The following is a 27822-nucleotide window of genomic DNA, read 5'->3' on the forward strand; positions in this document are numbered from 1 at the left end:
TTTATGAAAATGTAAAAAAAATAAAAAATGTTTCAAAAGAAAAAAATATATAAAATCAGGCCCTATTCATTTCTGCATACTTTTAACTCGGATCTCATATCTGTGTACATGGACAGAAAATTGCGTAGTTGGTACTCAAATGCATGCATGTTGGCAGGTCTGCAATTTTAGAATAAAGCTGTAATGTAACAAAATGTGAAACTTTCAGGAAGGCACTGTACCTAGCTTACCACGCTCATTAGTCGACACCGGCTTTGACTGGTCTTATCAGCCGATTAGGGGAAAGCTTATTCAGATCCACAAGTTATTTAAGAAGTGTCTTGGGTGTAAATCTCCGAGAGCTTCGGCAGGACAAATACACAGCATCATGTTTCAGAGGCCGTCGGCCCGACCCGGGGCCATCCGAGGCCAATGGTATTCCCGTCCTGTTATGGCATTCCGAATGCAACAGGATTTTGGCTTTGGGGTCTGGAGGTGTCCAAGACCTGGAGAACAGGCTAGGGTTGCTAGCGGCATTTCCCTGCTGACCAATCAGAATGCAGGCCTTGGAGTGAGTGGTGGGGGTGGCAAGGGGTTGAAGGGGGTGAGGGGGTTGGAGGGTGACGGGGCAGGGGGAGTGACTCACCAAAGCGGGCATAGACGTCAGTAACAGCCTGGTTCATAGCCATGTCGATTAGACCCCGGCCAAGACAATAGTGGGGGAAGATCAGCAGCATTTTCTTCAGCAGCTGGTTACACTTATACAGCGCCTGAGAGAAGGAGGAAGTTAGAGTGATAAATAAATAAAGGGAGGGAGTGGGGGAGAGAGAGAAAGAAGGAGAGAGGGGGGGGGGGGGAGGAAGAGACAGAGAGGGAGGGCCAAACCACACAGTAGAATCGAGTCACTCAGCAAGCACTAGTATTTGAAGAGTCATTGAGCAGGGGGGTAGAGACAGACAGGTCTGTGAGTAAGTACAGGAAGCGTTTATCCCAGGCTGTGCTCTCCACTCACCGATGTGCTGTCAAACAGGTCAAGGATGAAGGTGATGGCACTGCTGTTGATGCCAATAAACAGGTTGATGCAGGACAGAGAGACGTAGGCTGTGCTGGGAATACTGAAGATGTAGGACATGGGGTACATCATGGGCGTCACAGACCACCTGCAGGGGACAGAGACAGGTAGGGAGTGTTTTTCCTCATCGGTTTGATCAAGCTTATATTTTTTAGGATCATCTTAACATTTACATGTGGTCCTTGCCTAAATGTTCATTCTAGAAGAAGGGTTTCCTCTGGTCCAGAATGTCAGCTTATTCTGTCACTGTTGGGTGGGGTTGAGTGGCGTAAAAAGCACTATAAACCTGCTACAGGTTTAGCCCCATTAACACAGCACTTAAGTTCTCGTCGCCTGCATCGCTGTACAGTACAATCCATTCATCATTTACAGCATGCTATAAAGGACTGTTCGAGATGCACTCTCCAAGGATAAATTACGAGTTAACCTAAATCGGTAACCTTCCACCTTTAGCCCAAGTAAACGGGCGTACTGTACTGCAGTACACTGACTTACCCATAGAGCATGAGCAGGGCTGCCAGGGGTTGGAGGTTGGTTGGCGACGTGTAGCACTTCTTGTCAAAGACCATGAAAATAGCCACCACCAGTGCTGCACTGATAGAGTAATTCACCTGATGAGGGGGAAGTGGCACAATGAATGTCAAGCTCTATGTAGAAAGATCAAATGTATCTCTCAACCCGTTGGGCTGTTTGAGTGGACACGTACGCCCTTCGGCAATAAACTACATGACATTACGTGGAATACGGTATGTAACAGATGGTAAATACCGTTTCTACAACCTGTCACTTCACTATGATCTCTCTTCACTGGAATGATCTGTCATGCCATATTAATATTGATCATTTAAGAGAGTGGGTAGCCTCTCCACGAACCATTTTGGCATATCAAGAACTTGGGGCGTGTCAATGTGAGATTGGAGAGAGTATGATGGGAGACATACCATGTCCCAGAGGAAGTTGGCCATCCAGTAGATGACGGGACTGACCCCGCTGACGAACTGGAGGTGTTTGGCCTGGGTCACCCTCTCCTGGATGAGGTAAAGCACAAAGGAGGCTGGGACAAAGGACATGGCGAAGATCACACAGATAGCCACCATCACATCCACTGAGGTGCTCAGGCTAGGAGAGGAGAGGAGAGAAGAGGAGAGGGAGTAGGGTTAGATAGAGAACATCACACAGATAGCCACCATCACATCCACTGAGGTGCTCAGGAGAGGAGAGGAGAGGAGAGGAGAGGAGAGGAGAGGAGAGGAGAGGAGAGGAGAGGAGAGGAGAGGAGAGGGAGTAGGGTTAGATAGAGAGCATCACACAGATAGCCACCATCGCATCCACTGAGGTGCTCAGGAGAGGAGAGGAGAGGAGAGGAGAGGAGAGGAGAGGAGAGGAGAGGAGAGGAGAGGAGAGGAGAGGAGAGGAGAGGAGAGGAGAGGAGAGGGAGTAGGGTTAGATAGAGAGCATCACACAGATAGCCACCATCGCATCCACTGAGGTGCTCAGGAGAGGAGAGGAGAGGAGAGGAGAGGAGAGGAGAGGAGAGGAGAGGAGAGGAGAGGAGAGGAGAGGAGAGGAGAGGAGAGGAGAGGAGAGGAGAGGAGAGGAGAGGAGAGGAGAGGAGAGGAGAGGAGAGGAGAGGAGAGGGAGTAGGGTTAGATAGCCACCATCACAGGGACACAGAACGGGGTTAGATGATCCAGGAGAACTGTCTATTAGATGCTTTAATCACCTCACCTGGTTGGCCAGTACTCACTCAGTGACCTCTAGTATCAAATCTCCTGAAAGGCCAGTACTCACTCAGTGACCTCTAGTATCAAATCTCCTGAAAGGCCAGTACTCACACAGTGACCTCTAGTATCAAATCTCCTGAAAGGCCAGTACTCACACAGTGACCTCTAGTATCAAATCTCCTGAAAGGCCAGTACTCACACAGTGACCTCTAGTATCAAATCTCCTGAAAGGCCAGTACTCACACAGTGACCTCTAGTATCAAATCTCCTGAAAGGCCAGTACTCACTCAGTGACCTCTAGTATCAAATCTCCTGAAAGGCCAGTACTCACACAGTGACCTCTAGTATCAAATCTCCTGAAAGGCCAGTACTCACACAGTGACTTCAGACAACTGTTCCTTGGTAAGGTTGAGAGGGTGGTTGATGGTGGTGATGCCGTATACATCCAGCCTGGCATCTTTGGGCAGGTTGGCTCTGAGGATGGCGTTGTTGGCCACATTCATGAAGGCCACCATGGCATGCCAGCCCTTGTTGTTGTACCACACCTTCAAAAATACAGAATGGATATTCTAGTGAATATTTTGCTGGTGTATGGTACAAAAGTAAGACAGTGGATTTGCAGTAGAGGGTTAAATTGTATACAGTGTAGACAACTGCAATATATGCCTTGCCTTGACATTGTATTCACTCTCCATGTATCGAAGGAAGGTTCCTATGTCCTTAAGAGTTTGTTTGGAGTATTTACCCTGGAGAGAAGAGTACCATGATTGGTTACATGGACAGTTACAGGGCTGTTGAAGTGTGTAAAGATCCACACCAGAGACATCTTTAGTAGTCATACCCCAGTAACATTGAGCAGTCGTCCCAGCTGTGACGCTGCGTCCTGGATGGTCTTAGGGTCCACATCTAACACAGGAAGCTGTCCCCCGGCAGATATACCTCCATACCTGGATGACAGACAACAGACAACACATATACCTCCATATCTGAACACCAGGAGTGAGACCGTATACTCAGTGAAAGCTAAAACTCCTTATACAATAACGGTACTATGCCCCTGACCACCAGAGGGCGCTACAACATCACTTTCCGTTACATGACGGCCACAAGCAAAGGTAACACCCACCTAGCTCATTGCAAATATGCTACGTTTCGAATTTTGTAAAATATGGAAATAGTACCTTTGTTCATTCACCCAGTATTTGCTCTTCAAACTGAACAAGAAAGACATATGAATTCTGCCATTAGAGTTGTGTATGTAGAACAGAAGAAAGTAGATGAAGGGCTGAAATAGTTCCACAGTACCTGGCCTTGATGAGGGAGGGGTAAGTCTTCACCAGGTAATCAGAGATATTCCTGCCTGTTAGGTCCACCAGAACATCACCTGTCGACTGGATCCTCTAAAATACACACACACACACACACACACACACACACACACACACACACACACACACACAGTGTGCATTGGTGACTGACTGGGATTTAAACCGGGGCCACTTGATTACCACAATACTGTATCAGCCCATTGAGTTAAAGCCTATGCATATGTCTACACTAACCTGTGGTGGTGTTAGCCCCCCTGCTCCCTCAGGGCAGACAGGCAGCATGGTGAGTTTCCTAGGGGTACTACACTGGCAGCCCGGGGAAGGGTTAACTGCGGTCCACTCTGGTCCATCCAACATGTCTATCAGCGCAGGGTTCACGCGCGGCATCTCCCACTCCGTTGTGATGTTATTACATGGGAAATCCCTATACCGGGAACACACAGGAACACGCACGCACACATGCACATTGTTACACTTGAAGTGCCTATCAGGATCAACATGATAGACAAAATCATTTTTCGGGCATATGCAACGATGCCTCCCTCCTCCCCTAATGTCCGTTACTTTTGGGCATACAGTAGCCGACATGATATCAGTAACTATGACATTCTTTAAGATGGTCTCAAACTCAATCCTAGCGCACGTCCGGCCTGCGAGTTGCTTTCTGGCCCCCAGACTGATATCTGACTCCTATTGGAATCGAGTCTTAAAGTGATGCTATACTTCGACACTGAGCAAACAGATGATATTGTATGGTAAGTGAACTGTCCCTGGTCAATACTCACTCCAGAGGTTCATCCACCATGCAGCGAGTCCCAAAGCCAGGCTTGTTCAGCAGCACCTCTCCAAAGTACCTCATCTCAGGGTCCAGGATACGCTCGTTACTGGAAGATGGCACATCCAACAGTCAACAACAGTCTTTATCAAACATGATCAAAATCCACATAATCATTCGAGACTTCTACGTTCTACTCATGTTTTGTGCCAGTGGAATTGCACTTCCTCAGACTGAATCTGCTCTGAATTGGCTGGACGATTGGTTTAACAAATGGTGCTAGACTCAGGGCAGGACAGAAGTCTCTATGCTCACCTGAAGAAGGTGAACTGTCGTCCATACATCCAGGGACTAAGGGTCAGGCTGGGGTACTCTCCAAATGGAGGTACGATCGTAGTGAACATCAGTGATACAAACACAAAACTGGCAGGCAAAACTATCTGAAGGAACCAAACAAAAAGACACAGGGACGTTTCCATATTCAAATTCTGCATAATGAAACTGGAACCATCAAGAAATGTGTAACATTATTGCACATGATTATAAATAGGGATTTATAGCCAATGCACATGATAGAGGGGACGCAAAATACACAGCGCCAACAGCCGTCTGTGGAGAATGGTACCTGAGCAAAGAAGTCCTTATGTGATCTTGTGGCGTGGTGAAACCGTTTGATGAGCAGGGCAAATAACTGTTTCAGGACCAGACAGACACCTTTGACCTGTCTAGAGCCCCGCCCCTCGCTGCCCTCCGAGCCCCCAGAATTCCCCTGCCTGTTGGCCTGGGTCTCTCCGTCTGCCTCTGTAACGTAGGGAGAGGTCGGGAGTTAAACGCTCCCTGTCTGCAGACAGAAAGAGTGATACTACACAGCTTAAATGGTCTTCTACAGTGATAGCCATAAACACTCTGCATGACCTGCAAGCCTGCAGCGTCACCACTCAGCGTAAGCCTGAATCTATTACAGCTTCCTGTAATGCCACTAGAGAACAGTATATGGGTCCAGAATTGACGTTGCCCATGGAGTCCTAGTTTAAAGGCCATGGCTTATAAGATATCTGTTCATTATAGCCATTGCAGCATTATAGCCATTGCAGTAGTTTCTAGCTTGTTGCTTGTAGCTTGTAGCTTGTTGCTTGTAGCTTGTAGCTTGTAGCTTGTCACCTTCAGATTGGTCGACATAAAGTGCTACTTTGTTGTGTCCTACACTGGGTCGAGGTGTCTGCTGCCACAATCTCTGGTCTGGGGGGTAGATGACAGCAAATCCAACATAACTGTCACACACATAACATCACAGTACAGTACTGTACAGTCTTCACAGTACAGTACTGTACAGACCAACACACAGAACATCACAGTACAGTACAGTCTTCACACAGAACATCACAGTACAGTCCTATACAGACCAACACACAGAACATCACAGTACAGTACTGTACAGACCAACACATAGAACATCACAGTACAGTACTGTACAGACCAACACATAGAACATCACAGTACAGTACTGTACAGTCTTCACACAGAACATCACAGTACAGTACTGTACAGTCTTCACACAGAACATCACAGTACAGTACTGTACAGTCTTCACACAGAACATCACAGTACAGTACTGTACAGACCAACACACAGAACACCACAGTACAGTACTGTACAGTCTTCACACAGAACATCACAGTACAGTACTATACAGACCAACACACAGAACATCACAGTACAGTGCTGTACAGACCAACACACAGAACATCACAGTACAGTACTATACAGACCAACACACAGAACACCACAGTACAGTACAGACCAACACACAGAACATCCCAGTACAGTACTATACAGACCAACACACAGAACACCACAGTACAGTACAGACCAACACACAGAACACCACAGTACAGTACAGACCAACACACAGAACATCACAGTACAGTACTGTACAGACCAACACACAGAACATCACAGTACAGTACTGAACAGACCAACACACAGAACAGCACAGTACAGTGCTGTACAGAACATCACAGTACAGTACTGAACAGACCAACACACAGAACAGCACAGTACAGTACTGTACAGAACATCACAGTACAGTACTGTACAGTCTTCACACAGAACATCACAGTACAGTACTGAACAGACCAACACACAGAACATCACAGTACAGTACTGTACAGACCAACACACAGAACATCACAGTACAGTACTGTACAGACCAACACAGAACATCACAGTACAGTACTGTACAGACCAACACACAGAACATCACAGTACAGTCCTATACAGACCAACACACAGAACATCACAGTACAGTACTGTACAGTCTTCACACAGAACATCACAGTACAGTACTGTACAGTCTTCACACAGAACATCACAGTACAGTACAGTCTTCACACAGAACATCACAGTACAGTACTATACAGACCAACACACATAACATCACAGTACAGTACTGTACAGACCAACTCACAGAACATCACAGTACAGTACTGTACAGACCAACACACAGAACAGTACTGTACAGACCAACACACAGAACATCACAGTACAGTACTGAACAGACTAACACACAGAACATCACAGTACAGTACTATACAGAACATCACAGTACAGTCACTGTACAGACCAACACACAGAACATCACAGTACAGTACTGTACAGACCAACACACAGAACACCACAGTACAGTACTGTACAGACCAACACACAGAACATCACAGTACAGTACTGTACAGACCAACACACAGAACACCACAGTACAGTACAGACCAACACACAGAACATCCCAGTACAGTACTATACAGACCAACACACAGAACATCACAGACAATACACAAGTTATAAAAGACACACAGTTCAGATCTTCTTTTTAAATTACCTTGTGTAGTTTTGCCAGATTTGGCTTCACCGTCCGCTGTCACTTTCAGGAATATCTACAAGAGAAAAAGAAAGTGCAATGGTACATGGCCATCAAACATGGAAACATGTAGTGGACTGATGTATTGTGATTGAATATAGGCTCACCTCCTCCAGTGATGTGTCAGAGACCCCGAAGCTGCTGAGGCCGATGTCAGAGAGGGTTTCCTCCAGCTCTCTGAAGAGGGAGGCGTAGGCCCTGGGCTGGAAGCCCTGGTTGGGCAGCAGGTAGGTCAACTCCTGGCCGATAGCCTCGATCAAACGGGCCTCTGGGACATGGTGGTGGACCAGCCCTGTGATGCTTGACAAGTCACCTGGTAGACACACACACACACACACACACACACACACACACACACACACACACACACACACACACACACACACACACACACACACACACACACACACACACACACACACACACACACACAGACACACACAGACACAGAAACACACACACACAAACCAAGTCAACATTAGTGTTGGAACCAACGCTGTGGTTCTGGCTATGTCACCTGTTACAAGTATGTTACAACACATACAGAACATACACAGATGCAACAGCTAGTGAGGAAAGTGGCCATGTGTAAAGGGGCTTTATGGTCCCCTATACTTATGTCACCTCAATTCCTCAATGAAAACCTTACCGTCCATCTGTCTGTCCTGGGTTTTGGCTTGAGGTAACTCTTCTTTGTACGTGGTACAGGTGGAGCATTTACACGAACACTCATCAGTACAGTCACACTTCATCTAGGACAAAGAGAAAACGCCATCAATGACACGCACCTCTGTCTAGGCAATGAAAGCATTCACTCACCCTAACACACACTCTCTCTCTCTCTCACATAAACAACAACACACTTTAGAGGCTCTTTCCGAGATCGTATCCATCCCACCTTGGTCTTGGGTCCCTCGTATTTCATTCGTCGAACCAGGGTGAGGTAGAACCCGGCACCGAAGCAGTTCTTGAGGAAGAGAGGGGAGCCGCAGCAGTGAAGACGACCCTGAGAGATGATGGCCACACGGTCACTCAACAGGTCAGCCTCGTCCATGTGGTGAGTGGACAGAATCACTGTACGTCCTGGGGAGGTAGAAAGAGGACGAGAGAGGGCGAGAAAGAGAGAGAACGAGAGAGAGAGAATGAGTGAGATAGAGAATGAGACAGAGAGAGAATGAGTGAGAGAGAGAGAGAGAGAGAGAGAGAGAGAGAGAGAGAGGGTTATATAGGGTTAGCATTATGAGATGGCATTTGATATTACACAGTCGTGGCCAAAAGTTTTGAGAATGACACAAATATTAATTTTCACAAAGTCTGCTGCCTCAATGTAACGCCCTGGCCATAGAGAGGGGTTTTTGTTCTTTATTTTGGTTAGGCCAGGGTGTTACATTGAGTGGGCGTTCTATGTTCCTTTTTCTATGTTTTTGTATTTCTTTGTTTTGGGCCGTATGTGGCTCCCAATCAGGCACAGCTGAAGTTCGTTGTTGCTGATTGGGAGTCACACATAAGGAGCATGTTTTTCCTTTGGGTTTTGTGGGTAATTGTTTCTGTCTAGTGTTTTCTGTCTTGTGCAGAGTTAATCCTGACAGGACTGTTTTGCTGTCGTCTTTTGTTTATTTTTGTAGTGTTCTCTTTTTCATTAAAACTCTAATGATGAACACATCCTCCGCTGCACCTTGGTCTAATTCTGTCGAGACCAAGCAGTGGAGGAAGGAGCAGCGCAAGGAGAAGAACCAGGAGAGGAGCTATCTGGAATCGTGGACTTGGGAGGAAATCCTGGACGGTAAAGGACCATGGGCTCAAGCTGGGGATTATCGCCACCCGCAGTGGGAGATCGAGGCGGCGAGAGCTGAGAGGCGCTGGTATGAGGAGAGGGAGCGCAACAGGCACGAGAGGCAGCCCCCCAATTTTTTTGGGGGGGTGGCACACGGGGAGTGTGGCGGAACCAGGAAGGAATTCTGGGCCAACTCCCCGTGCTTACGGCAGGCATCGCAGTACTGGTCAGGCACCGTGTTATGCGGTAAAGCGCACAGTGTCCCCAGTACGCGTTCATAGCCCGGTGCGCTATAGGCCAGCCCTCCGCAAGTGCCATGTGAGTGCAGGCATCGAGCCAGGACGGGTTGTGCCAGCTCAGCGCGTCTGGTCTCCAGTGCGCCTTTTCGGGCCAGGGTATCCTGCACCGGCTCTGCGCACTGTGTCTCCAGGGCGCTGGGAGGGTCCAGTTCGCCCAATGCCTGCTCTCCGCCCGTGCCGGGCCAGAGTGGGCAGTCAGCCTGGAGTATGGGTAAAGAGCGTAAAGGCTAGAACTCCAGTGCTCCCCCACAGCCCGGTTTATCCTGTGCCTCCTCCTCGGACCAGGCCTCCAGTGGATCTCTCCAGCCTGGTCCGTCCTGTGCCACCTCCCAGGACTAGGCCTCCAGTGGGTCTCCCCATCCTGGTTAAGCCTGTGCCTCCTCCTCGGACCAGGCCTCCAGTGGGTCTCCCCATCCTGGTCCGTCCTGTGCCGCCTCCTAGGACTAGGCCTCCAGTGGGTCTCGCCAGTCCAGAGCCGCCAGAGCTGCCCGCCAGTCCGGAGCCGCCAGAGCTGCCCGCCAGTCCGGAGCCGCCAGAGCCGCCCGCCAGTTAGGAGCCGCCAGAGCCGCCCGCCAGTCAGGAGCCGCCCGCCAGTCAGGAGCCGCCAGAGTCGTCCGCCAGTCAGGAGCCGCCAGAGCTGCCCGCCTGTCCGGAGCCGCCAGAGCCGCCCGCCTGTCCGGAGCCGCCAGAGCCGCCCGCCTGTCCGGAGCCGCCAGAGCCGCCCGCCTGTCCAGAGCCGCCCACCTGTCCGGAGCCGCCAGAGCCGCCCGCCAGCCCGGTGAGTCCTGTGCCTGCGCCTAGGGCCAGGTCTATTACATGTCTCCTCAGCCTGGTGAATCCTGGGTCAGTGCCGCCGGAGCCGCCAGGGACGCCCGCCAGCCGGGCGCAGCCAGGGACGCCCGCCAGCTGGGCGCAGCCATCGCCGCCCGCCAGCCGGGCGCAATCATCACCGCCCACCAGCCGGGCGCAACCAGGGTTGCCCGCCAGCCGGCCGCAGTCAGGGTCGCCCACCAGACCTTCGGCGCAGCCAGGTGCGCCACCTAAGAGGGCGACGCCGAGGGTGGAGCAGAGGCCACGTCCCGCACCTGAGCCGCCGCCGTAAGAAGGCCCACCCGGACCCTCCCCTTCAGAGTCAGGTTTTGCGGTCGGAGTCCGCACCTTGGGGGGGTACTGTAACGCCCTGGCCATAGAGAGGGGTTTTTGTTCTTTATTTTGGTTAGGCCAGGGTGTTACATTGGGTGGGCGTTCTATGTTCCTTTTTCGATATTTTTGTATTTCTTTGTTTTGGGACGTGTGCGGCTCCCAATCAGGCACAGCTGAAGTTCGTTGTTGCTGATTGGGAGTCACACATAAGGAGCATGTTTTTCCTTTGGGTTTTGTGGGTAATTGTTTCTGGCTAGTGTTTTCTGTCTTGTGTAGAGTTAATCCTGACAGGACTGTTTTGCTGTCGTCTTTTGTTTATTTTTGTAGTGTTCTCTTTTTCATTAAAACTCTAATGATGAACACATCCTCCGCTGCACCTTGGTCTAATTCTGACGACGGCCGTTACACTCAGTTTGTATGATGGCAATTTGCATATACTCCAGAATGTTATGAAGATTGATAAGATGAATTGCAATTAATTGCAAAGTCCCTCTTTGCCATGCAAATGAACTGAATCCCCAAAAAACATTTCCACTGCATTTCAGCCCTGCCACAAAAGGACCAGCTGACATCATGTCAGTGATTCTCTCGTTAACACAGGTGTGAGTGTTGACGAAGGCAAGGCTGGAGATCACTCTGTCATGCTGATTGAGGTCGAATAACAGACTGGAAGCTTCAAAAGGAGGGTGGTGCTTGGAATCATTTTTCTTTCTCTGTCAGCCATGGTTACCTGCAAGGAAACATGTGCCGTCTTCATTGCATTGCACAAAAAGGGCTTCACAGGCAAGGATATTGCTGCCAGTAAGATTGCACCTAAATCCACCATTTATCGGATCATCAAGAAGTTCAAGGAGAGCGGTTCAATTGTTATGAAGAATGCTTCAGGGCACCCAAGAAAGTCCAGCAAGCACCAGGATCGTCTCCTAAAGTTGATTCAGCTGCAGGATCGGAGGATGGCCTGGTGTCAAGAAGGGCAGCAAAGAAGCCACTTCTCTCCAGGAAAAACATCAGGGACAGACTGATATTCTGCAAAAGGTACAGGGAATGGACTGCTGAGGACTGGGGTAAAGTCATTTTCTCTGATGAATCCCCTTTCCGATTGTTTGGGGCATCCGGAAAAAAGCTTGTCCGGAGAAGACAAGGTGAGCGCTACCATCAGTCCTGTGTCATGCCAACAGTAAAGCATCCTGAGACCATTCATGTGTGGGGTTGCTTCTCAGCCAAGGGAGTGGGCTCACTCACAATTTTGCCTAAGAACACAGCCATGAATAAAGAATGGTAACAACACATCCCCTGAGAGCATCTTCTCCCAACAATCCAGGAACAGTTTGGTGACGAACAATGCCTTTTCCAGCATGATGGAGCACCTTGCCATAAGGCAAAAGTGATAACTAAGTGGCTCGGGGAACAAAACATCGATATTTTGGGTCCATGGCCAGGAAACTCCCCAGACCTTAATCCCATTGAGAATTTGTGGTCAATCCTTAAGAGGCGGGTGGACAAACAAAAGCCTACAAATTCTGACAATGTCACGACTCCTGCCGAGGGTGACTCCTCTCCCTGTTCGGGTGGCGCTCGGCGGTCGTCGTCACCGGCCTACTAGCTGCCACCGATCCCTTTTTCCTTTTCTGTTGGTTATGTCTTTATTGGTTTCACCTGTGTCTCATTAGTGTTTAGTTGGGTATTTAAGCCCGTTTCCCCACCTGTTCTGTGTGCGGGCTTATTTCTGTCGTTCACTGTGTTTCGTGTAGTGGTACGTGTTTTTAGATCCTTGTGTTTTTGATTACACCCTGTTGTTGTTCTTGGGTGTATATTCTTTTGACGGTGCATTCATTAAAGCCCGATAGCAAACACTCTTGTTTCCTGCGTTTGACTCCACACCCACTACATCCAGCGTTACAGACAAACTCCAAGCATTGATTATGCAAGAATGGGCTGCCATCAGTCAGGATGTGGCCCAGAAGTTAATTTGACAGCATGCCAGGGCGGATTGCAGAGGTCTTGAAAAAGAAGGGTCAACACTGCAAATATTGACTCTTTGCATCAACTTCATGTAATTGTCAATAAAAGCCTTTGACACTTATGAAATGCTTGTAATTATACTCCAGTATTCCATAGTAACATCTGACAAAAATATCTAAAGACACTGAAGCAGCAAACTTTGTGGAAATTAATATTTGCATCATTCTCAAAACTTTTGGCCATGACTGTACATTTCCGATGTTGGTAAATTTAAGTAAATCAGCTGTTTTTCCTGCTCCATCCAGCAGGAGGTATATGTACTGTGTGAGCAAGAGCTGGGTTCAAATACACTTTCAGGTATAAAAATTATGTGGACACCTCTTCAAATTAGTGGATTCGGCTATTTCAACCACACCCGTTTCTGACAGGTATATAAAATCGAGCACACAGCCATGCAATCTCCATAGAGATACATTGGCAGTAGAATGGCCTGACTGAAGAGCTCAGTGACTTTCAACGTCGCATCGTCATAGGATGCCACTTTTCCAAGTCAGTTCATCAGATTTCTGCTCTGCTAGAGCTGCCCCAGTCAACTGTAAGTGCTGTTATTGTGTAGTGGTAACATCTCAGCTGCGAAGTGGTAGGCCACACAAGCTCACAGAACGGGATTGCTGAGTGCTGAAACGGGTAGCGCATAAAAATCGTCTGTACTCGGTTGTAACGTTCACTTCCGAGTTCCAAACTGCCTCAGGAAGCAACGTCAGCACAATAACTGTTGGTCGGGAGCTTCATGAAATGGGTTTCCATGGATGAGCAGCTGCACACAAGCCTAAGATCACCATGCGCAATGCCAGGTGTCGGTTGGAGTGGTGTAAACCTCGCCGCCATTGGGCTCTGGAGAAGTGGAAATGCGTTCTCTGGCGTGATGAATCACTCACCATCTGGCAGTCTAACAGATGAATCTGGGTTTGGTGGATGCCAGAATGCTACCTGCACCAATGCATGGTGCCAACTGTAAAGTTTGGCGGAGGAAGAATAATGGTCTGGGGCTGTTTTTCATGGTTTGGGCTAGGTTCCTTAGTTCCAGTGAAGGGAAATCTTAACCCTACAGCATACAATGACATTGTAGATGATTCTGTGCTTCCAACTTTGTGGCAACAATTTGGGGAAGGCCCTATCCTGTTTCAGAATGACAATGCCCCCGTGCACAAAGCGAGGTCCATACAGAAATGGTTTGTTGAGATCGGTGTGTGTAACGATCATAAAAAGGAGTAGACCAAGGTGCAGCGTGGTATGTGTTCATCTTGATATTTATTTTAACTCTGAACACTTAAACAAAATAATAAACAATGGAAAACAACCGTCACGTCTTGCAGGCTTTACAAAGCAGTACAAAAATAAGATCCCACAACTCAAGGAGGGAAAAGGGCTGCCTAAGTATGGTTCCCAATCAGAGACAACGATAGGCAGCTGCCTCTGATAGGAAACCATACCTGGCCAAAACAAAGAAATAGAAACCATAGAATGCCCACCCCACACCCTGACCTAACAAAATAGAGAAATAAACCATCTCTCTCAGGTCAGGGCGTGACAGTGTGGAAGACCTTGACTGGCCTGCACAGAGCCCTGACCTTAATCACATTGAACACCTTTGGGATGAATTGGAACGCCGACTGCGAGCCAGGCCTAATTGCCCAACATCAGTGCCCGACCTCACTAATGCTCTTGTGGTTGAATGGAAGCAAGTCGCCGCAGCAATGTTCCAACATCTAGAGGAGGCTGTTATAGCAGCAAAGTGAGGACCAACTCCATATTAATGCCCATGATTTTGGAATGAGATGTTTGACGAGCAGTTACTCAGTTTCAATACATTTCAAAACAAGTACTCAGATAACCTTTATTTGAAAAAACAAGTAGTTGAATATTATAATTTATTTGTAAATACACTTGAAAAAACTCAAATACACTGACTCAAATACACTCTTATGCATTAAACTGAGGTATTTAAAAATAATATTTGAAATAAGTATTTGAAAATACTTTCAAATACTATTTGCTAGACAATTTTTTTTATTTGTTTTTATTTTTTACAAATAACCATTCAAATACTTAAATAAAAGTTATTGTTTTGGGCTGTGTATTTGAAAATACTCAAATACACAGAAAAAAAGTCTTAAAATAACAAATACTCAAATACACATGTATTATAAACCAGGCCTGGTGTGTACCTGATCGGTACTTGAGTAGCAGGTCCCAGATAGATCGTCTGGAGTAGGGGTCCACCCCCGATGTGGGCTCGTCCAGAATCACCACCTTGGCACCGCCCACAAATGCCATAGCAACAGACAACTTCCTCTGCATGCCGCCTGAGAGGAGAAGAGGAGAAGATAAGGACAGGAGGAGAGGACAACAATACTGGTATCTCATATCTTGATTATGACACTCTAAACACAAGTTAAAGATGAGAAGAAGTGTTTGGTTCATCATCGCTGGCAGTGAAACAGAACTAGCAATGATGAACTATATACTGTAACTGTGCCCGAGGCCCAACACAGTGTGTGTGTGTGTGTGTGTGTGTGTGTGTGTGTGTGTGTGTGTGTGTGTGTGTGTGTGTGTGTGTGTGTGTGTGTGTGTGAAACCTGAGAGGTTCTGTGCCTCCTCGTCTCTCTTGTGGGGCAGGCCCAGATCCTCCAGCATGTTCTCTACCTCCAGCTGAGCCTCAGACAGAGACCTCCCCTTCAGCAGGCTGTAGAACAGGATGTGCTCTTCTACGGTCATACTGAGAGAGAGAGAGAGAGAGAGAGCCTGTGGTGAGCAGCTGCACTGTGCTGAATGTGCTCCTTCGAGGGGAACACCCCAACAGAGTAGGAAGTTGGGATTTTATGAATCACTCAGCTACATTCTTTTTGCATTACATTCTTGTTTCATTATGATCTTGTCCCAACATACCCACATCAGACCAAATAGTCTTTATTAAACCTGTACACACACAGAACAACATCTTAATCTCCATAGACAGAGATAAATTAGACCTGTTTAGGAAGTACGCCCACCTTACCTCCCCACGCACTAATGCAGAAAGAGAGGAGAGCGAGAGAAGAGACAGAGGCTAAGAGAGATGGACAGAGAGGACGATGGAAAGAGAAAGAAAAGAAGTGTGGAGAGAGAGACATGGACATGGTGGAGAGAAAGACAATAGACAAATGCATCACCACATCTAATCACTCCTTGTGTCTATATGACTCGTTAACCCACTGAGGCAGCAGGCACTGTAAGGGGTCACCTACTGGTGAAAGAGGATGTTGTGTTGGGGACACATGCCCAGAGAGTGTCTGATGGTGTCCATGTCTGTCCGGATGTCCTTCCCATAGATGGATGCTGTCCCCGAGGTGGGAGGGAACATCCCCGTCAGGATAGACCTGGTGGAGACCACACAGAGGGACAGAGGATGTAGAGGACGGACAGAGTCACATGGCCAGATGTCACAGTCATAGTCACTACACCTACTGTCACAAAGCTGTCCCCCAACCAGTGGTTCTCAATCTATTTTGGTTGATCACATTCTGCCCAAAGAACCTGCTCTTAGGTCAGGTATCCCAAGGGATAGAAGGTACCACAGGTTGAGAAACACGGCCCTAAACTGATTCAGATGGTCAAACTGTGAATCATTTGACTGTGGGTGACATACATGGTGGTGGTCTTCCCAGCTCCATTGTGCCCCAGGAAAGCAGTGATCTGGCTCTCATAGAAGGTAATGCTCAGTCCGTCTACCGCAGGTTTTTGTCCCCTACCAAACACCTTGACCAGGTTCTGAACACACACACCCTCCACCAGCCCTGCCGGTTCCCCCTCAAAGTAGGCATGGCTGGGCTGACCTGGGGGGAGAGTTGAGAGGTTGGAGGTCAGATGTTAAAGGTCATTGGGATAGGAGTTGTGAGGTCAAAATCTGATAGAATCCAATATAATCAATACAATCAGATAGATGTGAACAACAAGCGTACATTGTCAGGGTATTATAGTGTGTCATCCATATTATACAACATCTACACTGTTGTGTGCACTGATAAGGCTGGAATGGGTGTACTGTTACACAGTTGATACAGGGATATGAAATAGATGTTGTTTGTCGGTGCTGATAGTGAATAATAACTGTAACAGAACTGTTTATGTTATTTTTGCCTCACAAAAATAGCAACATCACATGATCTTCCACCACATTGCATCATGACCTGAAAGACGTTATTTTATCTAGACACTGTTTATAGTCCCAATCTGACAAATCGTTGCTGATACACCATTGAATGAGATGTCCTAAGAAAAACAATGGCAAACAGTGAAGGTGAAATCAGGGGAAAGGAATGCTGCCACTTTGACTGTGTGAAAGGGAGCGGACCAAACGGGAGCTGAATCACATATTAACTAACTCTGACTGAGGGAAATGTACCAATGTGTCAGTCTGTATTGAGACCCGACCTGGAGAGCAAACACACTCAAGGACTGCGGGTTCCCACACACTGCCTGCCGCTAAGCATTGTGGGCCGGGCAAGCAGGCCACAGAGAGCGAGAGAGAGAGGGAGAGAGCTCTATTGTTTCAAACCTCATCAGCGATTCATCAGAGATGCTGGACTGAGACAAAGAGTCCATGGCCCTGATACTTACATATTTAAAAAAAATCCACTTAGTTATTCTCTTTAGAAGACAAGTGGATTTATTTGAATGTGTTTTTACCCTCTTTTTCTCCATTTGGTTTTTCCTCCTGGTTCTTGTTGTTCTCCTCCTCCTCCTCCTCCTCCTCCTCTGTTTTCCCCTTCCCCAGCCTCTCTCGTTTGTCCTGGTGTTTGCAGGATGGCAGCTCCTCATCTGGTGCCTTAGTCTTCTGTTCGTCACCTGGTTCATGATTGGTCTTCTGGTTCTCTTCAGCCTGGTTTACCAGGTTGTCAAACCTGGGTTTCTCCAACTCTTTTGGCTTTGGGGGTCTGGAGTTGAGCCAATAGGAGGGCAGGATGGGGAAATAAAATGGCCGACCAATTCCATACTGCCCTATAGGAGAACAGAAATAAACACAGAGGCGGTGCTGGTTTTAGAATCCAACCATCAAACAAGACCAATAGTTATGAACATCAAATCCAAAAGTACAAAAGTAACCAACTGGTGCTTAGTTTCAACATTACTCCTTCTATGACGTTCATTATGAGCTTTTGTAACTGATTTAGGCATACTTACTATATGCATTTCTGCCATGAGTCATAGCATTATAGCCTGGTCCCAGATCTGTTTGTGCTACCATGTCGACTCCAAACATGGCATGACAAGGAGTGGCATGATGGCACAAACTGGTACCTAGGCTAATAGCATGGTGGTTACCTGGGAAGACGTTGTCGAGGTACCAGGCAAGGACAGCGTAGAGTACAGTATCCAGGGCCATCATAGAGATGGAGGTGAGGAAGGAGTACTCATCCCCCTCCAGAGGGCTGGTCTGGATGTTGTCCCACTGCAGACCCAGACCCTGCTCCTCATAACGGGACAAGTACTCTGTCCCAAAGCCAAACGCCACCTGGGACATCAGGCTCTGAGAGGACAGACATGGAGAGACAGACAGATAGACAGGCCACGGAAGGAACATCAACTGATGTTAGCTGTTGAGAGGGTTATCTAAACTGACTGTATGAAATGTTAGTCTTTTTAAAGGTGTAAGACAGCAAAAACATGCCAGGAGTCAGAAGCTACAGTATGTACCAATGTCCATGCTAACATACCGTATCACTTGGAACGAATGCCAATACATTTCTTCATGCTAAGTGATATGTTAGTGTGGATATTGAAACATAGCGAGAAGAGTAAAGAATGAAGACAGGTGCATGTGTCCCAGGGGGACTTATTTGGAGGTTACACACCGCCATGATCTTGTCATCCTTGGTGATGCGGTCCTGCCATGCAAAGCAGAGGATGTGGGGCAGGTAGAGCGTGAAGTAGATGATACCGCTGCAGGCTGCAGCCAGGTTGGCCTTGTTAAAGAACACACTGAGTAGGAAACACTGCATGATGGTGGCAGTGGTGAAGGTTAGAAGAAACAGGAACAGGATTAGAGGGTTGCTGTAGTTCAACACCTTACCACCCTGGAAGACAGAATAAAGAATTGAATTGGTTTTGTCAGTGTTTAGAGTTAGAGTCCCTATTTGCTTCATGCACAAAGGAGAAGTTACAAATTGAAATCACATATAAGTGATTGAAAATTTGGGGGACAAACGTAAAAAGATTCTAGTTTATTTCCCGAATCTTCCACTAGAGGTCCCAACAGTACATTCAAAACAGCAGCCTTCTGAGAAGCTCTGATCTATGAAATAAATTAATACTAATCATTGACCAACTAGCCATTTTGGTCATTTACAACTTGAAGCCAATTAGGACTGACCATAATGATCCCAGTGAGCAGGGAAGTGCTGGCAGCCATCATGAGGAAGCTGTCTATGAACCATGTGACCCACAGAACCCCATTGGTGACCCCCATGGTCTTCAGGGTCTCTTTGAGCCTGAGCTCCTTCTCCAAGACGATGCTCTTCACGGTCATAGACACTGAGTAGACCCACGCCAGCACCATGAAGATGGGGAAGCAACGGTTCAATGTCAGCATGAAGCTAGAGGAGGAGAGGTGGTACGAGAAACGAAAGGGAAAGAGGAAAGGTGGAAAAGAGAGAGAGAAGACGAAAAGAGGAAAGGGGGGGAAGATAGAGAGAGAGGATATAAAAATGATGGGGGTAATCGATGAGAAATGACCATCAAAAAATGCCATTTCTAAATGCAACAATAACATTTAACATTGACAGGCAGGCCTTGGGTTGGTATTTGTGTCTTAAGGTGTGTCACTCACAGGTCGTCCACGTAGCATGGGTACGGCATCTGTTGTAGGTAGACACCGAGGGGCCAGTCCTTGCCTGTCTGGGTCCTGATGATGCCATGCTCTATCATGTCCTGCAGATAGGCAAACCCCCCCCACACGTAACGGAGATCATCCACCGGGTCGGCCCTAGGACCAGGGTCCCAGTATCTGTGGCCAGAGGGAGAGAAATAAGGAAGAGAGGGGTATATCTGAGGGCTTGATCTGCATTTAAGCATTTGGATAAAAAATTTTTTTTAAATGGATATGTTTGTCACTAAGTTACCTAACAAAGACAAATTCTACACTGGGCACCATACCTGAAAATCCCATTAATCCCATTTCAAGTAAGAGTTGCTTATGTTGCAAAACACTTCATACAAGCATCATGACCTTGAAAGTAACCCTGATGAGTACGTAAGGTAAGGTAACATCCACTCATTCATTAGGGAGTTATATACACTTACCTGTCCTTGATCTTATTGGTGCGCTCCACTGCGTCGATGTCCATGCGGATCTTGAACCGGACGTGGGGTGGAACCTTGGTGGTCCAGGGATAGGTGTCCATGAAGACCAGGCCAGCCCAGAACTTACTCTCCCCCATCAGACTCAGAGCTCTGTGGGTCATCTGCTCCTCATCGTTCAGCCCAGAGAATTTATCTAGGATCAGACACTGTGGAAAGGAATTCATGGATTATGCACGGTGCGTTTGGAAAGTATTCAGACCCGTTCAATTTTTCCACATTTTGTTACGTTACAGCCTTATTTTAAAATTGATTAAAAAAATAATATTTATCTTTAATCTACACACAATACCCCATAATGACAAAGTGAAAACAGGTTTGTACAATTTTTGCAAAAGTTTTTTTTTTTTAAATACAGAAATTCCTTATTTACGTAAGTATTCAGACCCTTTGCTATGAGACTCTAAATTGAGCTCAGGTGCATCCTGTTTACATTGATCATCCTTGAGATGTTTCTACAACTTGATTGGAGTCCACCTGTGGTAAATTCAATTGATTGGACATGATTTGGAAAGACATACCTGTCTATATAAGGTCCCAAAGTTGACATTGCATGTCAGAGCAAAAACCAAGCTATGAGGTCGAAGGAATTGTCCTTAGAGCTCCGAGACTGCATTGTGTCGAGGCACAGATCTGGGGAAAGCTACCAAAAAAATTCTGCAGCATTGAAGGTACCCAAGAACACAGTGGCCTCCATCATTCTTAAATGGAAGAAGTTTGGAACCACCAAGACTCTTCCTATAGCTGGTTGCCCGGCCAAACTGAGCAATCGAGGGAGAGGGGCCTTGGTCTGGGAGGTTACCAAGAACCCGATGGTCACTCTGACAGAGCTCCAGAGGTCCCCTGTGGAGATGGGAGAACCTTCCAGAAGGACAAACATCTCTGCAGCACTCCACCAATCAGGCCTTTATGGGAGAGTGGCCAGACTGAAGCCACTCCTCAGTAAAAGGCACATGACCGCCCGCTTGGAGTTTTCCAAAACACACCTAAAACACTCTCAGACCATGAGAAATAAGATTCTCTAGTCTGATTAAACCAAGATTGAACTCTTTGGCCTGAATGCCAAGCGTTACGTCTGGAGGAAACCTGGAACCATCCCTATGGTGAAGCATGGTGGTGGCACCATCATGCTGTGGGGATGTTTTTCAGCGGCAGGGACTGGGAGATTAGTCAGGATCGAGTGAAAGATGAATGGGGCAGTACAGAGAGATCCTTGATGAAAACCTGCTCCAGAGTGCTCAGGACCTCAGACTGGGGCGAAGGTTCACCCTCCAACAGGACAACGACCCAAAGCACACAGCCAAGCCAACACAGGAGTGGCTTCTGAACAAGTCTCTGAATTTCCTTGAAATTCAGAGCCCGGACTTGAACCAGATCTAACATTTCTGGAGAGACCTGAAAATAGCTGTGCAGCAACGCTACCCATCCAACCTGACAGAGCTTGAGGGGATCTGCAGAGAAGAATGGGAGAAGCTCCTCAAATATGGGTGTGCCAAGCATGTAGCTTCATACCCAATAAGACTCGAGGCTGTAATCGCTGCCAAAGGTGCTTCAACAAAGTACTGAGTAAAGGGTCTGAATACTTATGTAAAAGTAATATTTCAGTTTTTATTTATTTATTTTTGCAAAAAAAAAGGTTTTGCTTTGTCATTATGGGGTATTGTGTGTAGATTGATGAGGGAAAAAACGATTTAATCAATTTTAGAATAAGGCTGTAACATAACAAAATGTGTAAAAAGTGAAGGGGTCTGAATACTTTCCGAAGGCACCGTACCTTGACTGCCATGTAGGTACAGTATTAACATACATTTGAATTTGGAAGGGGGAACAATATCATTTGTGGGGCGTTTTGGTTTCTATATGAGGAAGAATAGCACACACACACACACACACACACACACACACACACACACACACACACACACACACACACACACACACACACACACACACACACACACACACACACACACACACACACACACGGTCCTAATTGGGGCCACCAGTGTTGGTGGACTGTGGACTTGGACATGGGTTCCCATCCAGGGGGCTGGGGGGGAGGTTTAGGGGCCACTAAGGCCAGTGTTGGCTAGGGGCCCCGAGTTCAGATCCACTCTCATCTACTCTGACACCTCACCACCAGGCCTCCTATTGCAGCTGCTCCTCATCTGATTGAGCCATTCAACAACACAGTACCTATTACCACCATGGAGGTCCTGCATGGGCCCAGGGGAAGGAACTGAGACAAACAGAACCACCAAGACACACACATGCAGAGGAATGCACGCAAACACGCACACGCACAAACATGCAGGCACACAGACGTGCACACACACACTCATTAAGACTGCATAACAAACCATACACACACACTCATTAGTTTGCAAAGGATCACCCCTCCCTAATAGCCTCCAATGACAAAACTGTTGCTACACTCTTCAATCAGACTATGCCATTGCTGTGCTGTACACAAGCCCATCGGATTCCGTAGACTGCGTTCATTGTAGCGGAGCTGAAAGAGGGTGGTCAGACTGACAGCTGTAGCGAATTGGGCTAAATCAGGCCGGTCTACTCTGTCACACTGAAGTGCTGTAAGCCTCACGGAAGATAAAGACAGAGGGGCCATGCGATCCACACAGTGAGGACCAGGTTGCCATTTTACCCCGTTCTGCCACCCCTGGGGCAAGAGGCCTTACCTGCTTACGCTGATTAGTATCGAGGGGGCGAGGGACGAGTTGAACTGTTCCCAAAGTGCTTTGAGGGGCCGAGGGCTGAGTTACACAGTTTGGCCTACTCAGATGGAGTGTCCTCGGAGAGACAGTGAAGGGAGAAAGGCCCGGGTGGGTTTTCTACCCTCCACTAGATTAGTACGGTACAAAAGAGACTGACAGCTTTGCTTGTTGTTCTCCCTCTCCCCCTCCTGAGCAGATTTACATGTCTTTAGTAAGGGGCAAATTAGAAGGCCATTGAAAGGCCATACAGCGATCGTATGCTTATATCACATAGAGTGTGTACTGAGTGGGTGTTGTTGTCTGGAACTGATTCATGTTTATAGAAAGCAACAAGCAACAGGTCTGAGAACTGTGCTCAATATTTTCTTGTGGAGAAAACCTGTGAATTTGGACGTTTGGCACTTTGTATTGAGAAAGACAATGCAGATTCTGGTGAAAAGCTATAAAAAAAAGTATCAAACCCATGAATCAAAAGACCAAGGGTTATGTTTCCGAAAATATAGTCTCGTGGTCGTCAATCCCCACCATTGTGAATGAAATGTATCATAGCTTGCAGCCCAGCCCAGCCCAGCCCACTCTAGTCCTGTCCCAGTCCTGACCAGCTCACCTCTCCATACTGGTTCATCATACGGATGACTTGGTCTGTGAAGTTGAAGACATTCCTCCAATCAAAGTTGGCCATGTCGTAGTCCCTGTCTTCTATTGGCCCGTTGTACAGGAAGTTGAGGATTTGTTTAGAGGAGAACTCTGTGTCCTGTAGACTCCTGTCAATGTAGTCCCTCACCGTGGGATTCCTTATGGTATCCTGTGGGGGGGGGGGGGGGGGGGGGGGAATCACCATACTTTAATGAAGACAGCTTCTCCATCTTAGCAGGGGAGCTCATTCATTTCCAGGCCCAGGGACAAGTACTTGTCTGTGGTGACCTAAACGCCTGAACTGGACAAGAACCTGACACCTTCAGCACATGGGGGGAAGGTGTCAGGTACCTTCATACCCCTTGACTTGACCACATTTTGTTGTGTTATAGCCTGAATTCAAAATGTATTTAAAAAATATATATAATCTCTCCCATCTATACACAATACCCCATAATGACAAAGTGAAAGCATGTTCTTTTCAACAGAAATATGTCATTCACATAAGTATTCATACCCCTGAGTCAATACATGTTAGAATCATCTTTGGCAGCGATTACTGCTGTGAGTCTTTTTGGGTAAGTCTCTAAGAGCTGTGAATACTTCTGGGTAAGTCTCTAAGAGCTGTGAGTCTTTCTGGGTAAGTCTCTAAGAGCTGTGATTATTTCTGGGTAAGTCTCTAAGAGCTGTGATTATTTCTGGGTAAGTCTCTAAGAGCTGTGAATACTTCTGGGTAAGTCTCTAAGAGCTGTGAATATTTCTGGGTAAGTCTCTAAGAGCTGTGAGTCTTTCTGGGTAAGTCTCTAAGAGCTGTGAGTCTTTCTGGGTATGTCTCTAAGAGCTGTGATTCTTTCTGGGTAAGTCTCTAAGAGCTGTAAATATTTCTGGGTAAGTCTCTAAGAGCTGTGAATATTTCTGGGTAAGTCTCTAAGAGCTATGAGTCTTTCTGGGTAAGTCTCTAAGAGCTGTGATTCTTTCTGGGTAAGTCTCTAAGAGCTGTGAATATTTCTGGGTAAGTCTCTAAGAGCTGTGAATATTTCTGGGTATGTCTCTAAGAGCTGTGAGTCTTTCTGGGTAAGTCTCTAAGAGCTGTGAATATTTCTGGGTAAGTCTCTAAGAGCTTTGCACACCTAGATTGTACAATATTATTATTTTAAAATTCTTCAAGCTCTGTCAAGTTGGTTGTTGATCATTAAAGTCTTGCCATAGATTTTCAAGCCGATTTAAGTCAAAACTGTAACTAGGCCACTCAGCAACATTCAATGTCGTCTTGGTAAGCAACTCCAGTGTAGATTTGGCCTTGTGTTTTAGGTTATTGTCCTGCTGAAAGGTGAATTCATCTCCCAGTGTCTGGTGGAAAGCAAACTGAAACAGTTTTTAGCCAGTGCTTAGCTCTACTCTGTTTCTTTTATCATAAAAAAACTCCCACCACCATGCTTGAAAATATGTAGATTGGTACTCAGGGATTTGATGTTTTGGATTTACCCCAAACATAAGGCTTTGTATTTTGTACAGGCTTCCTTCTTTTCACTTTATCATTTAGGTTAGTATTGTAGAGTAACTACAATCCATCCTCAGTTTTCTCCTGTCACAGCCATTAAACTCTGTAACTGTTTTAAAGTCACCATTGACCTCATGGTGAGATCCCTGTGCAGTTTGCTTCCTCTCTGACAGCTGAGTTAAGAAGGACGCCTCTATCTTTGTATTGACTGTGTGTATTGATACACCATCCAAAGTGTAATGAATAACTTCACCATGCTTTTTTCTACCCATCTACTTTACCAATAGGTGCCTTTCTTTGTGAGGCATTGGATAACCTACCCGGTCTTTATGGTTGAATCTGTGTTTGAAATTCAATGTTCGACTGAGGGACCTTACACATAATTCCACTTTGAAATGATGGGGTATTGTGTGTAGGCCGGTGACATAAAATCTCACTTTAATCCATTTTAAATTCAGGCTTTAACACATCAAAATGTGGAAAAAGTCAAGGGGTATGAATACTTTCTGAAGGCACTGTCCCTGAAGGTGTGTCCCCCTAGACACAACTACCACAAAACAACCAACAAAAACGGGTCACAACTCTTGCAGCTCTGTCGCATGCTGGGTCTGTACATAGTCAAATTGTAGGCTTCAAGGGGACTCCTACGGTAGGTACACCCACAGCTCATTCCAGTACTGTAGACTACTGTTCAGAGTCTCTCAGAACATCTACCATCAGCCAACTAACACCCCTATCAGACCCCAGCAAAATCACAATCTACTTGAACAGAGCAATACTCAACCATGAGGTCTCAAAGCTGAACAAACTGCATGCTATTAAGAAATGCTATAGCTGGAAGGAGGGTAGTGTAGAAACCTACCAAAAAAATATTGGTCAACAACAAATTCAATCCATCCTAGACAACTTCCTGGACAAAATGTTTCCCTGCAATAGTGACGGTGTAAACTTAACAGTAGGAAGCCTGAATATAATATTTGACCTATCAGCTAACATATCAAATTCTAGCAGAAAACCTGGTTTGATGAAGAATGTAAAAACTTAAAAAAGAAATTGAGAAACCTATCCAACCAAAAACACAGAGACCCAGAAAACCCGACTCTACAGAAATACACTAAGAAAAAAGAAGAAACAGCATGTCAAAAAACAGCTCAATGTAATTGAAGAATCCATAGAATCAAATCCCATCTGGGAAAATTGGAACACACTAAACAAACAACAACACGAAGAGCTATCCATACAAAATGGAGATGTATGGATAAACCACTTCTCTAACCTTTTTTCGGGCATATAACAAAAAACCAATGAGCAAAAACATATACATGATAATTTACAAATCTTAGAATCAACTATTAAAGACTACCAGAACCCACTGGACTCTACAATTACATTGGATGAGCTACAGGTCAAAATGCAAACCCTCCAACCCAAGAAGGCCAGTGGTGTTGATGGTATACTAAACAAAATGATAAAATATACTGACCACAAACTCTTGAACATTATCATCAGCTCTGGCATCTTCCCAGTGGTGTGAAGTACATAAGTAAAAATACTTTAAAGTACTACTTAAGTAGTTTTTTGGGGTATCTGTACTTTACTATTTATATGTTTTACTCCTTTTACTTCACTACATTCCTAAATAAAAGTATATACTTTTTACTCCATACATTTTCCCTGACACCCAAAAGTACAGTACTAGTTACCATTTGAATGCTTAGCAGTACAGGAAAAAGGTCTAATTCACACACTCATCAAGAGAACGTCCCTGGTCATCTTTACTGCCTCTGATCTGGTGGACTCACTAAACATAAATGCTTCCTTTGTAAATTATGTCTGAGTGTTGGAGTTGCCCCTGACTGTCAAAAAAGTAATAAAAAAGGACATTGTGCCATCTGGTTTGCTAAATATAAGGAATTTGATGTGTAGCATTTACATTTACTTTGTACTTTTATACAAGTATGACAATTGAGTATTTATTTCCACCACTGTAGTTAAGTACATTTAAAATCTGATACTTTTAGACTTTTACTCAAGTAGTATTTTACTGGGTTACTTTCACTTTTACTTGAGTCATTTTATATTAAGGTATCTTTACTTTTACTCAAGTATGACAATTGAGTACTTCTTCCGCCTCTTCCCCAGAGGTGGACAAAGTACCCAATTGAATTGGCGAGGCCACTAGAACAGTCTGCAGTACCCGGCCTCACCCTACTAACTGAAGTCAAATGTCTACTGTTTGCAGATGATCCATTTACATTGACCCCCCTCATTTGTTTTGTACACTGCTGCTACTCGCTGTTTATTATTTATGCATAGTCACTTCACCCCAACCTACGTCTACAAATTACCTCAACTAACCTGTAACCCAGCACACTGACTCTGTACCGGTACCCACTGTATATAGCCTCGTTTTTGTTATTTTACTGTGTTACTTTTTAGAATTTTTTACTTTAGTTTATTTGGTAAATATTTTCTTAACTCTTCTTGAACTGCACTGTTGGTTAAGTAAGCATTTCACGGTAAGGTCTACACTTGTTGTATTCGGCGCATGTGCCAAATAAAGTTTGATTTGATTTGATCTGCTG

General features: G+C 46.1%; 1 protein-coding gene across 3 annotated transcripts in view; it reads right to left on the bottom strand.

The window, feature by feature from the left end:
* abca4a (ATP binding cassette subfamily A member 4a) overlaps nucleotides 1–27822 on the bottom strand; it is a 77165-nt gene that overhangs the window by 8773 nt on the left and 40570 nt on the right. The window contains exons 12-40 of one of the 3 annotated variants that reach the window (XM_082965636.1): nucleotides 23708–23905; nucleotides 20312–20517; nucleotides 19839–20015; nucleotides 19383–19605; nucleotides 18865–19086; nucleotides 18335–18539; nucleotides 17699–18010; nucleotides 16659–16845; nucleotides 16258–16389; nucleotides 15610–15749; nucleotides 15199–15336; nucleotides 8691–8875; nucleotides 8442–8544; nucleotides 7900–8105; nucleotides 7754–7808; nucleotides 6040–6117; nucleotides 5504–5679; nucleotides 5194–5318; nucleotides 4889–4987; nucleotides 4338–4527; nucleotides 4081–4175; nucleotides 3957–3989; nucleotides 3617–3722; nucleotides 3447–3521; nucleotides 3151–3320; nucleotides 1993–2170; nucleotides 1547–1662; nucleotides 992–1139; nucleotides 626–749 (exon numbers count right to left, since the gene is read on the bottom strand). In XM_082965636.1, the coding sequence (XP_082821762.1) occupies nucleotides 626–749; nucleotides 992–1139; nucleotides 1547–1662; nucleotides 1993–2170; nucleotides 3151–3320; nucleotides 3447–3521; nucleotides 3617–3722; nucleotides 3957–3989; nucleotides 4081–4175; nucleotides 4338–4527; nucleotides 4889–4987; nucleotides 5194–5318; nucleotides 5504–5679; nucleotides 6040–6117; nucleotides 7754–7808; nucleotides 7900–8105; nucleotides 8442–8544; nucleotides 8691–8875; nucleotides 15199–15336; nucleotides 15610–15749; nucleotides 16258–16389; nucleotides 16659–16845; nucleotides 17699–18010; nucleotides 18335–18539; nucleotides 18865–19086; nucleotides 19383–19605; nucleotides 19839–20015; nucleotides 20312–20517; nucleotides 23708–23905 (4402 nt within the window). The remainder of the gene's footprint in view (nucleotides 1–625; nucleotides 750–991; nucleotides 1140–1546; nucleotides 1663–1992; nucleotides 2171–3150; nucleotides 3321–3446; nucleotides 3522–3616; nucleotides 3723–3956; nucleotides 3990–4080; nucleotides 4176–4337; nucleotides 4528–4888; nucleotides 4988–5193; nucleotides 5319–5503; nucleotides 5680–6039; nucleotides 6118–7753; nucleotides 7809–7899; nucleotides 8106–8441; nucleotides 8545–8690; nucleotides 8876–15198; nucleotides 15337–15609; nucleotides 15750–16257; nucleotides 16390–16658; nucleotides 16846–17698; nucleotides 18011–18334; nucleotides 18540–18864; nucleotides 19087–19382; nucleotides 19606–19838; nucleotides 20016–20311; nucleotides 20518–23707; nucleotides 23906–27822) is intronic. The other 2 variants (XM_045702107.2, XM_045702108.2) reach the window with 2 other exon arrangements.

The sequence above is a fragment of the Salmo salar genome, chromosome 19 (assembly GCF_965601325.2).
Source record: "Salmo salar chromosome 19, fSalSal1, whole genome shotgun sequence".
NCBI classification, from domain to species: domain Eukaryota; kingdom Metazoa; phylum Chordata; class Actinopteri; order Salmoniformes; family Salmonidae; genus Salmo; species Salmo salar.